A 9,425-nucleotide genomic window follows, 5' to 3' on the forward strand; every position below is an offset into this window, starting at 1 on the left:
TAATAATAATTTCTGAAATAATGATTTTACCAGAAATTTAGCATCGACTGGGAAGAACAGTAGTCAAACGGTAATGTGGATACAATTAAATGGATCCATCCAGTCATTCCAAATTTCATGACCTTGGACTAATAGTGTTGTANAATTCTTTTGAAAGCAGGAGATGGATACGGCGGTTCTAGAGGACCCAAACTTTCTTCGGCTTCAGGTTCAGCAATAATGGTATCCGATTTTAAAGGCTTTCAAAAATAAAAATAATATAAATTATAAAATTAAATTTGCTTTCTATATAGTTAAAATATGTATATCGTGTACTTTAAACTTGAAAAGCATTGAAATACATACCACAAAGCTTTCGTTAAAAACACTAGGACTGGATGTTTGAGACGCCGGTAACGGAGGTATACCAAGTCTGTCTCTTATCACTGCTATGGTCGTATCCACTACACTTTGAGCGGTACTCATATAGCGCTCCCATATTAGTCGACCTTGTCTCCGCATGGTCAAAAGATCGTTGTCGGGAACAGCGCGCAATAAAAAGTGCATTTCAGTCACCCTAGCCTAAAGTCACATTTTTGTTAGCACATCTATTTCAATAACCAAAAACAAATTTAATAATATATGGTGCCATAAAAATTACCTTAGGTAGGAAAATAACTGCTCTCCTCCAAGCAATAACTTCGTTATAATTAAGCAAAATCTGATCACCACCGAGAATAACCGGTATCGACCCAGCTCGTAACGCTTCGTACAGTCTTGCCTGCATGAATGAGGTAGTTAATAACGTAGCGTTACTGGGAGCTAAGATCAGTGCGAACGTCGATTCCTTCAATATAGCTCTTCTGGACGAGTCAGTTCCGCAAAGAGACCAATCGAGTGTTTCCACAGGCTTGCTCTCCACAGAAGCTGGTATACATTCAAACTGAATGAAGAATTTGTCCAAAGTTATTCCGCTGCTCATATCTTTTAGATGTTGAATAATAAACGCGTCTATATTGTTGTCGTCGATTATCAATTTTTCCAGATCTACATCCGCGTCGTCAATTTGATATGTCATCGGTGTGCCTACGAAAGTCCTCATCTCTCCTTGGAATGACAGCAAATATTTTCTTCTCGCGGGTAACATTTGTGCGCATTCCTGCCAGACATCTCCGCCAGGTGGTCCCAGAATTGGTGGAACAATTATATCGAAATCATCGCGGAATTGGTTTCTATAAAACGTCGACTGCACTACTATTGCTCTGCCAATATCCAGATTACTGAAAATATTTCCAGAATCTGCAGATAAATCTCTACGTGCAAGATTTAATAATATATGATTTCTACCGTCTCCACCCCAATAGGGAAGTGCATGTAATTTCTTTATATCTAAAGGTTTACTGTGACGTCGATCGCTCTTTTGATGGAGGCTTAACGCTTCACCAAGTAAGACTATGTAAACGCATGCCTCTGCTGGATTTCTAGTAAGATGCGGATTGTACCCTGCAATCAATATTTTGTATACATATAACAAGATTTATCACAGATGAATATCCACAGATAAAATAAAAGATGTCCTTAAATACTTATTTGTTTATGCTGTAAGACGGGGATTCTAGATTTTGAAACTGCCAGCAACAGTCAGGAAAATAATGTAGGGCAAGGTCAGAGTGGCAACCAAGGAATATCCGGATAAGGAGAATGGATTACTCATCCCACACTTCTGTGATTAATACAATCATGTTTACTTTGTGTAATATGTAGCTTATTTATCTTAAATACGTACCTAACGTTTGTTTAATAGTCGTCTTTAAGAAACCGTCTACGTCCCATCCTGGATTAACTACCGACAATTGATCCGGGTCGTATAAGTACACAGGGAAACCGCTTGTCAGCGCGCAACGACTGTGATCGAAACAATTATACATTCTACACGATCGCGGATCTGTGCTGGGCAGTACAACTGGCAGCGTGTTGATCAATATTCTCTTGGGTGGCGCCAATTCAGGCGTGTTCCTCTCGACCGCCTCCTTCTGCGCCACCTGCGCCTGCTCCACGCTTATCTTCAGTCTATCGAGATCCGTTTGCTGATGCAGCAACTCCTGCTTCAGCTCGTCTATCTTCTGCGTCAGGCTGTTCACCTCGCCCTGAAGTCTTTGCCTCTTGGCGCTCAGGTCTCTCAATTCGTTGCTCACTGAAATCTTTATGCGGAACATCTCCTCTATTCTCATCTTCAGCTGCGAGGCCTTCATGGACGTGAAATCCTCGAAAGCCTCCAACGTTGAGAACGTTCTGTACATATCCCTATCCGGAGCGTCTGATTCTACCTGTAAAGTAGTAAAGTAGTAAAAACTCGAAGTTTAACGCGACTGCATTCCGAAGCAATGACTTTTAAAGACTTATATTTCTATAAATCAAATATAGTGAAAAACTTATATTTATCTTTTCACTTTAATTGTACCTTAGATAAATAGTAATGCGTAAATAATGGCACAATAAATAAGACTATAGACGTCAAAATTATTATCCTCGACAGTTTGATATGCCCCAACCATTGGCACGTCTCCCTCCCGGCACCGCTGTGGTAGAACGGGAGTGCCTCGAAAGTATTTCCCACCATGTTTATATTGGAATTAATTGCTACGTATCTTCATCTGTCTAACAAATACTGGACACTTTCATCTAGCATTTTCACTTCTGCAAATGACACATTATACACAAACATTAGAATAATCTCGTGAAACGAGCTCTCGACTACATTTTGCACGTAAGAAAAAAACAGCCTTTCGTCCGATAATTTCTCACGGTAGTTTTTAATTTAAAGGGCAAAGGGCACGCAAACGCGTGTATTAACCCGTAAAAGAACACCTCTCTCATGACTGATTTTGTTTGACACAAAATTTGAAAACAATTACGTTCTTTTTTCGAAAATTTAATATTACCAATCGATTGGTCGGACAATTTTCCATTGAGAGACACATTTTGCTTTTTATTTTCAGAAGATACGTTAAACTTTAAGAAAATTCGCCTGGTGCGAATTCGCACCCCAGGTGTCCTTTACGGGTTGACAATAGTACTTATATACCTGCCGCGTTAGAAACTGACATCGAAATATATTAACCTGGGGGATGATTTCATCAGAGCGTATCGTCGTGCCGTCGATAACCTACGCGACCTCGTGGTCTCCTCCGTTTCTTGGTCAGCCGGGCAGTCGAAAACGGCATCACGAATCGGAGCAATCCAACGCGGACTGACGCGAGGGAGAGAACTTTTGACGCGAGTCACATTCTACGCTGCTCGCGGTCGCGTAGAGGTTAGTCTCGAGACTCTCGAGCGATGCGTCTCACTCGCGCACGTCGTCCATCTGATGATATCTCCGCCCTCTCATGGGTGGGATTCAGCGTACTATCAGATCCTCCACAGCGCGCTCCACAACGCGACGCTCCGGTTCCGAGATCCCCCACCCCCCCCCTGTACGCCGGAGCGGAGTCGTGATCCGTGAAACGCGAGCGGCTGTCCGGGAGTTGTTTACTCGCCCAACGCGGAATCCCGAGATTTGACAAGATTCGACGATCTCTTTCTCTCTCTCTCTCTCTCTCTCTCTCTCCCTGGATCGCACCCTCCGGTCGGGCCGGACTCCAAAAATCTGCGCGTCGCGTTTGATTTGACATATCGTGTCTGTCAATCATTCGCGTTTTGAACAGCCCGCTCGCCGTCGCCTCGTAAACCCGGTTGGTTTGCCCGGGCGACGTTTGGTGGCACGTCGCGGCCGCACGTTGCGCATCCGCGTGATGTGTTCGCGTCCCCCGAGGTCTTCGCCGAACATGCGCATGTTCATGTCAAGCGTAGTGCGAGGGGAATAATATTTTGGCTTTCGGGGGCCTAAAATTAGCCGGAAAATGGTAAGCATTTGGGGAAAAGAATCGTGATTGCAGGCCGACGGGAGCACGCTCTCGTCGTGTTTGTCGGTCGGTCGGTCTGTCCCCTCGTCCCCCGGAGTTTCGCACCCTCCGTTTTTTTAAAGTTGTTAGAATAACCTACAACACTCCGCGCGCTACAACGATGTTTTTCACGCCGAACATCGGCCCCGTCGTCCGGGACGACGAAGCGACGCGAAATCTCCCTCCGGGAGCTTCCCCCGCTATCGCCCAGCTTTGAAAACGCGGTCGCGCTGAAATATACCGTGTCTGATGCGACGCCAGACTGTCTTGACATATCAAAGCGTATTTCGAATAATATGGCAAGCTGTAACTTTTGCACATGTAATGATGCACGGAGAGCCGAAATAAGCGCTTAAGTTGAGAGAGAAAGAGAGCGAGAAAGCGTGACAGAGAAAAGGGAGAAATTGTAGAATATTAGTCTATTTAATTGAAACAATGAGCTACAGAATCGTGTATTGGTGCCACTTTCACTTTCACCTGTTACTCTTATAATTAACTGATAAACTTGTAAGGTACACATGCCGTTTGATTTGCAGCATAAGTTAAAATTTTCACAAAGGGACAAAGTGAAAAAGTTTATAACATTTACACAAACTGGGGAGCAAACTGCGATATATTGTTTAGCCCAAAATGATTGGAAGCTGGATCTCGCCAGTGACAATTACTTCCAGAATCCAGAAGCGTATTACAAAGAACCGAAAAATTCTGTTGACAAAAAGAAATTGGAAATATTGTATAGCAAATATCAAGGTAAGATCGCATCTCACGATATTACTCGCATTACATTAGCCCGCTTTGTTATTTATGTGTTAAATGTCATAATGAAAAGATAAATTTAATAAATTATAATCATTATCTCGTAGATCCAAGTGAACCCAATAAAATTACCGCGGATGGTATTATGAAATTTCTTGACGATTTAAATCTAAGTCCTGAGAGTAAATTAGTTTTGATCATTGCGTGGAAATTTCGTGCCGAAACGCAATGTGAATTCACTAAAGAGGAGTTTATGAATGGAATGATGGACTTGGGGTAAATATTAACTTCTTCGACACGTATCTACCGAATCTAATGTGTTTTACATTTTTCATCGTAAGGCGTGTGTGCATAAATACGACTATTTTCATAATTATTATTTTCAGAGTGGATAGTATAGATAAGCTAAAAGCACGGTTAGGTAGTTTAGAAAATGATTTAAGGGATCCCTTAAAATTCAAGGATTTTTATCACTTCACATTTAATTACGCGAAAAATGCGGGACAGAAAGGCTTAGACTTGGATATGGCGATCGCATATTGGAACATTGTATTAGACGATAAATTTAAATTTCTTCAATTATGGTGTCAATTCTTACAGGTAAGCAAATTTCGGATATTGCCCTTAAATTTATTTATTTTTTTTCTGGCGAGTTACTTTAAAATAATAAACTGATGTATTCTAGGAACATCACAAAAGATCAATCCCAAAAGACACGTGGAATTTATTGTTAGACTTTGCACTTATGATCAATTTGGACATGAGTAATTATGATGAAGAGGGTGCTTGGCCTGTATTAATCGACGACTTTGTAGAATGGGCACAACCTCGAGTTCGTCAGTCTCTCTAACGATTTTCTTTCTTTTGCAACATTCTCGTGATAACTTTATTTATTCATTTATAAAAGTATATTTTTCGAGTTATTTTGTGAAATAATATTTTTTTTCCAATGACAACATTGTTTTATTTTTCTGAAAGTGATTATAGACAAATTAATGCACATAATATAACGAATCATAGTATACACTATATAGGATCTTGTAATATTCTCAACAATTCACTACGATATATCGCTTCAGTAGATACGATTTCATTTGCTAAAATATACAAAGAGAGATGTCCCTTGAGTGTTTGCTTAAAGAAAAAAAATAACAATTATTTACTTATTTATTAAGTTCAATTTGTGTGAAATCTACTAACCACGTAGGGTATACGAGATTATCACTTGTAAAATATATAATTTAATTGCAACTTTTGATTTGTCTTCGATGAGAAAATAAGCATTGCCTTGAAATTGATCATATTGTACAAAGTAGTATGATGTGTGAAACGTTTATTTACCATGTGGGAATATAACAGAAAGTTGCTCAACTATACTACCATCGGTAGTATTTGCAAGCAATTAAAAAAAAAAGAAAGAAAGAATACTTCTCAACGTTCTTTTAAAGTAATGTATCGGAAGCAAAATTGAAAGAGAAATTAGTCCATACGTTCCTGTAGATAGTAATTTCTAGAAATTGCGTTGTTGAAAAAAAATTGTTATTAAATAAATTCTACGATACACCATTACACGACACTTAGAATGTATATAAGTACATAAAGAGAAAGAAATCTGTATTTTAGACATTACAATATTTCGGCATCATTCTATTTATTTTTTTATATTCAATCACGTTGTAATGATAAGAAAAAGAGAAATTTATTTCTTGTATATTAAAAAAGAAGGTTACTTGTAATATACTTGTGAAACATTATATAAACATTGTTCTGAGGACAAAATATAAATTTTTTTATAAACTTAATATAATAATCGTTATTTGCAATTTGTAATGGTATAACTTCATTTATTGAATTGTTACATAAAAAGTCATTTCTGATTATATTCTTTACAGATTTTATTCTCTTAACAACTTTGTCATAGGTATTTTGTATGTTAGACATTATCCCTTGTAACTACATTCTATAAAAATTTAGCAGCAATATATTTAGATTTTTATCTACACATATAAATATGTGAAGATTATAAAGACATCATAATGTAAAAAATTATGTACTATCACGAATTGAAAAGATTGTTAGGAAATCAAAATATTGTAGCTATATATATACATATATATGTATATATATATTATATATATATATAATATTAAAGCTATAAAGCGAAAATTTTTGAATAAAATTGTCTCGTCCACGCGTTTTTGATTATATTTTATAAGCATAATGTGAAATAGATAAAGAAAAAAATCTCAACAGATATAAAGCAGTATAAACTTATTATAATATGTAGTTACATATCGCCAGGGATACACGTTTGCGCAATGCTAAACTCATTAAAAAAGGAATATACTATTGTTCGAAATCTATCCTTCTTTTTTATAAATTATTTCCTTAATAGTTTCAGCATTGTGTAGACAATAAATTGTTTTATCAGCCTTAGGAGAAACAGAAAGTAAATTGTACATAATGTAAATAAATATATCAGTCTTAATCTATTCAGTGCGTCTGTTTAAATGAACTGCTGAATAAATATACACCACATCTCGTGTATATCTCTATATGTGTTTAAATAAAAAGTTCTGCTAAAAGTCCACAATTAATATTTCATGTGTGTGTCACTTAAGGATAAGTTAGAAAAATAATTATTTTATTTTATAAGTTCATAATCGGCAAGAAATATAATTAATGTAAAATATGTCAGTACTCAAGAAATATAATGTAAAATATCTCGGTTACAAAAATTATTACATTTTACAAGATTTTTTACATTTGCAAATCCTATTATAGCCATTGCATTGTGTATCACAAGAATATAAGAAGGCTAATTCGTACTTATTAGCTTGTATATTGTAACAATTCTTTAATACATCCTGAATATACCAGTTGCATAATGATTCCAATCTATCAATAGTCGTCTGCATCATGTATTTTTTTTTTATTATCACAGAAGAAACATAATATTAGAGTTTACATTTTTTTCCATTGGTATTTATTAAAGCATTAAAGCTTCCTCTTAATTTACTTACCTGAGCTATGACTAATCCATGATTTGAGTGATCGACTGTAGTGTGACTGTGCGAATCGAACAAAGTGACCTATGAATAAAACTTGCATCTTATTTATACAGATGATTATTAATTATATGTCAATATTTTAGAAAGTAAATTTAATTCTGAACATGATATATGTAATCATTCATTTCACCCTATAAAGCACAAATATCCAACTAGTTTCTCCGAAGAGCCAGATTTTAAATTTCGACTATTACTCCTGGGCCAGACTAATATCAAGTTATTGCCCTGTCTGCGTCTATCTAGGCCATCTAATTGTAAGATCTACCACGTGGAATGTAAATCTAAAGTTCATATTTTGGAATACGATCATGGATCGAATTGAAAGACTACGCGGGCCGAATGTTGGGCATTCGTGCTCTAAAGTATGGACATATAATTAAGAATCGACCTATACGATTGATTTCTATTGATTCTACCTGAATTCTTACCTTATTGGTACTTTCTTGAAATATAAATAATATAGTACGTCCGCATGTGATTAGTAGCATAAACAAGGTGTGAGATTTTGGAATTTTGTACCATTCATGTAAAAATACATTTATATTTTTGTATAGGCTTGTCCCTATCTCCTCGTTAAAGATATTGAACTTCTGTGACAAAGGGATTATATGTATTATTTAAGTGTATGTACGCACGGAAATTCTACTTGTTCAGATAGAAATGCTTAATCCAGCTGGATGAAAGATCAATAAGAATCTTTTTGAACCGTAAGTACTAATAAACTCACATATAAAATCTTATATATGAATTCAAAATTTGATATGAATTAGGGTATTATTTTATATATAAATATTCCTATTGTACCCATTCTTTTAATATATTTAAACTCTGGCCCCCATGCTTTAAAGCATCTTCGGTATTCAAGTATGGATGTGATATAAGCCTTTTCTTAATAAGCCATGCATGAGTCGCATTACCCTCTATCATCGCCTTTGCCACAATAATATTTAATCTCGGACAATTTTCTATGTCATAAATTGACAGATTTTCTCTTGATATTTGTACAGCCACAAGCAAACATATAAGTGTACAGGCTTCGCTTACTGAGGTCGTTCAGTGCACCAAAAAAATACGCATTATTGATACTAATGTATAACAGACACTTTCAATATTGATACAAGTAACGTATAATTACTTTTTTGTCCTGGTGGATAACGGCTTTGCGTAAATTCGGGGTGATACCACAATATATATACTTCATTATTAAAACAGTTTTTCACGTATGACGGAAAGTGGTAGCTAAATAGTGGTGGTAAAGACATAATTACAAAAGTATCTCTTACTCCATGTGTTTCTCATTACTTATTAATTTTGTTACCAAATGCATCTCTTTGTGATTCATATTTATGTTATTCCTTTCCAAAAGGATTTAATGTATCAAAACATTTTGGATGCCGAAATTTTGTATGATAGTTTGGGTTATGATTGTATTATAGTGGGATATTATGGAAAACAATTGTTAACATGTGTGAAAAATAGCTGCATTCAGTAGATACTATATAGTTAAATGTTTATCACAAGTAAGTGAATCGATCTATTTAAAGAATAAATGACATCTAAAACCTTATTTAATGATTTTGTTGTTTAAATTATTGCACAATTGAAAAAAACAATACAGCTTTCTTATCAATATTTTAAAATTTATTTTCATTTAGAAAATATTTTCATCTTACCTAAT

The 9,425-nt window shown here is 35.9% G+C and overlaps 3 protein-coding genes across 4 annotated transcripts in view; 1 reads left to right on the plus strand and 2 right to left on the minus strand.

The window, feature by feature from the left end:
* LOC105452279 (exostosin-3) overlaps positions 1–3,430 on the minus strand; it is a 6,403-nt gene extending 2,973 nt beyond the window's left edge. The window contains exons 1-6 of the mRNA XM_011693250.1: positions 3,101–3,430; positions 2,441–2,676; positions 1,766–2,306; positions 641–1,482; positions 346–561; positions 130–239 (exon numbers count right to left, since the gene is read on the minus strand). Coding sequence (XP_011691552.1) covers positions 130–239; positions 346–561; positions 641–1,482; positions 1,766–2,306; positions 2,441–2,599 — 1,868 coding nt within the window. The 5' untranslated portion in view covers positions 2,600–2,676; positions 3,101–3,430. The remainder of the gene's footprint in view (positions 1–129; positions 240–345; positions 562–640; positions 1,483–1,765; positions 2,307–2,440; positions 2,677–3,100) is intronic.
* A 311-nt stretch (positions 3,431–3,741) lies between these two features.
* LOC105452241 (DCN1-like protein 1) lies at positions 3,742–6,553 on the plus strand. Its single transcript, XM_011693187.1, has 5 exons — positions 3,742–3,881; positions 4,457–4,670; positions 4,784–4,952; positions 5,063–5,276; positions 5,362–6,553. The coding sequence occupies exons 1-5, from the start codon at positions 3,879–3,881 to the stop codon at positions 5,524–5,526; spliced, it is 765 nt and encodes a 254-aa protein (XP_011691489.1). The 5' UTR covers positions 3,742–3,878; the 3' UTR covers positions 5,527–6,553.
* An 861-nt stretch (positions 6,554–7,414) lies between these two features.
* Positions 7,415–9,308, minus strand: LOC105452242. Of its 2 annotated transcripts, none has more exons than XM_011693190.1 (5): positions 8,883–9,308; positions 8,552–8,790; positions 8,176–8,334; positions 7,700–7,768; positions 7,415–7,588 (listed from the first exon to the last, which is right to left on the minus strand). In XM_011693190.1, the coding sequence occupies exons 1-5, from the start codon at positions 9,007–9,009 to the stop codon at positions 7,418–7,420; spliced, it is 765 nt and encodes a 254-aa protein (XP_011691492.1). In that variant the 5' UTR covers positions 9,010–9,308; the 3' UTR covers positions 7,415–7,417. The 2 variants fall into 2 exon arrangements, with proteins under 2 accessions (XP_011691492.1, XP_011691491.1); XM_011693189.1 differs by having other exon boundaries at positions 8,176–8,337; positions 8,883–9,301.
* Between the last annotated feature and the right edge of the window lie 117 nt (positions 9,309–9,425).

Source organism: Wasmannia auropunctata, unplaced genomic scaffold (assembly GCF_000956235.1).
Source record: "Wasmannia auropunctata unplaced genomic scaffold, wasmannia.A_1.0 LD336035.1, whole genome shotgun sequence".
Classification (NCBI taxonomy): Eukaryota; Metazoa; Arthropoda; class Insecta; order Hymenoptera; family Formicidae; genus Wasmannia; species Wasmannia auropunctata.

Bases quoted from the DNA above. Each gene is read 5' to 3' on its own strand.
- LOC105452242 (XM_011693189.1), bottom strand. From the start codon at position 9,009: ATGTCTTTACCACCACTATTTAGCTACCACTTTCCGTCATACGTGAAA. The intron at 8,338-8,551 runs GTACAATAGGAA...CCTTTGTCACAG, and splicing joins TAAATATATTAAAAGAATGG to AAGTTCAATATCTTTAACGA. The intron at 7,589-7,699 runs GTAAGTAAATTA...TACATGATGCAG, and splicing joins ATGGATTAGTCATAGCTCAG to ACGACTATTGATAGATTGGA.
- LOC105452241 (XM_011693187.1), top strand. The intron at 4,953-5,062 runs GTAAATATTAAC...TATTATTTTCAG, and splicing joins AATGGAATGATGGACTTGGG to AGTGGATAGTATAGATAAGC. The intron at 5,277-5,361 runs GTAAGCAAATTT...GATGTATTCTAG, and splicing joins TATGGTGTCAATTCTTACAG to GAACATCACAAAAGATCAAT.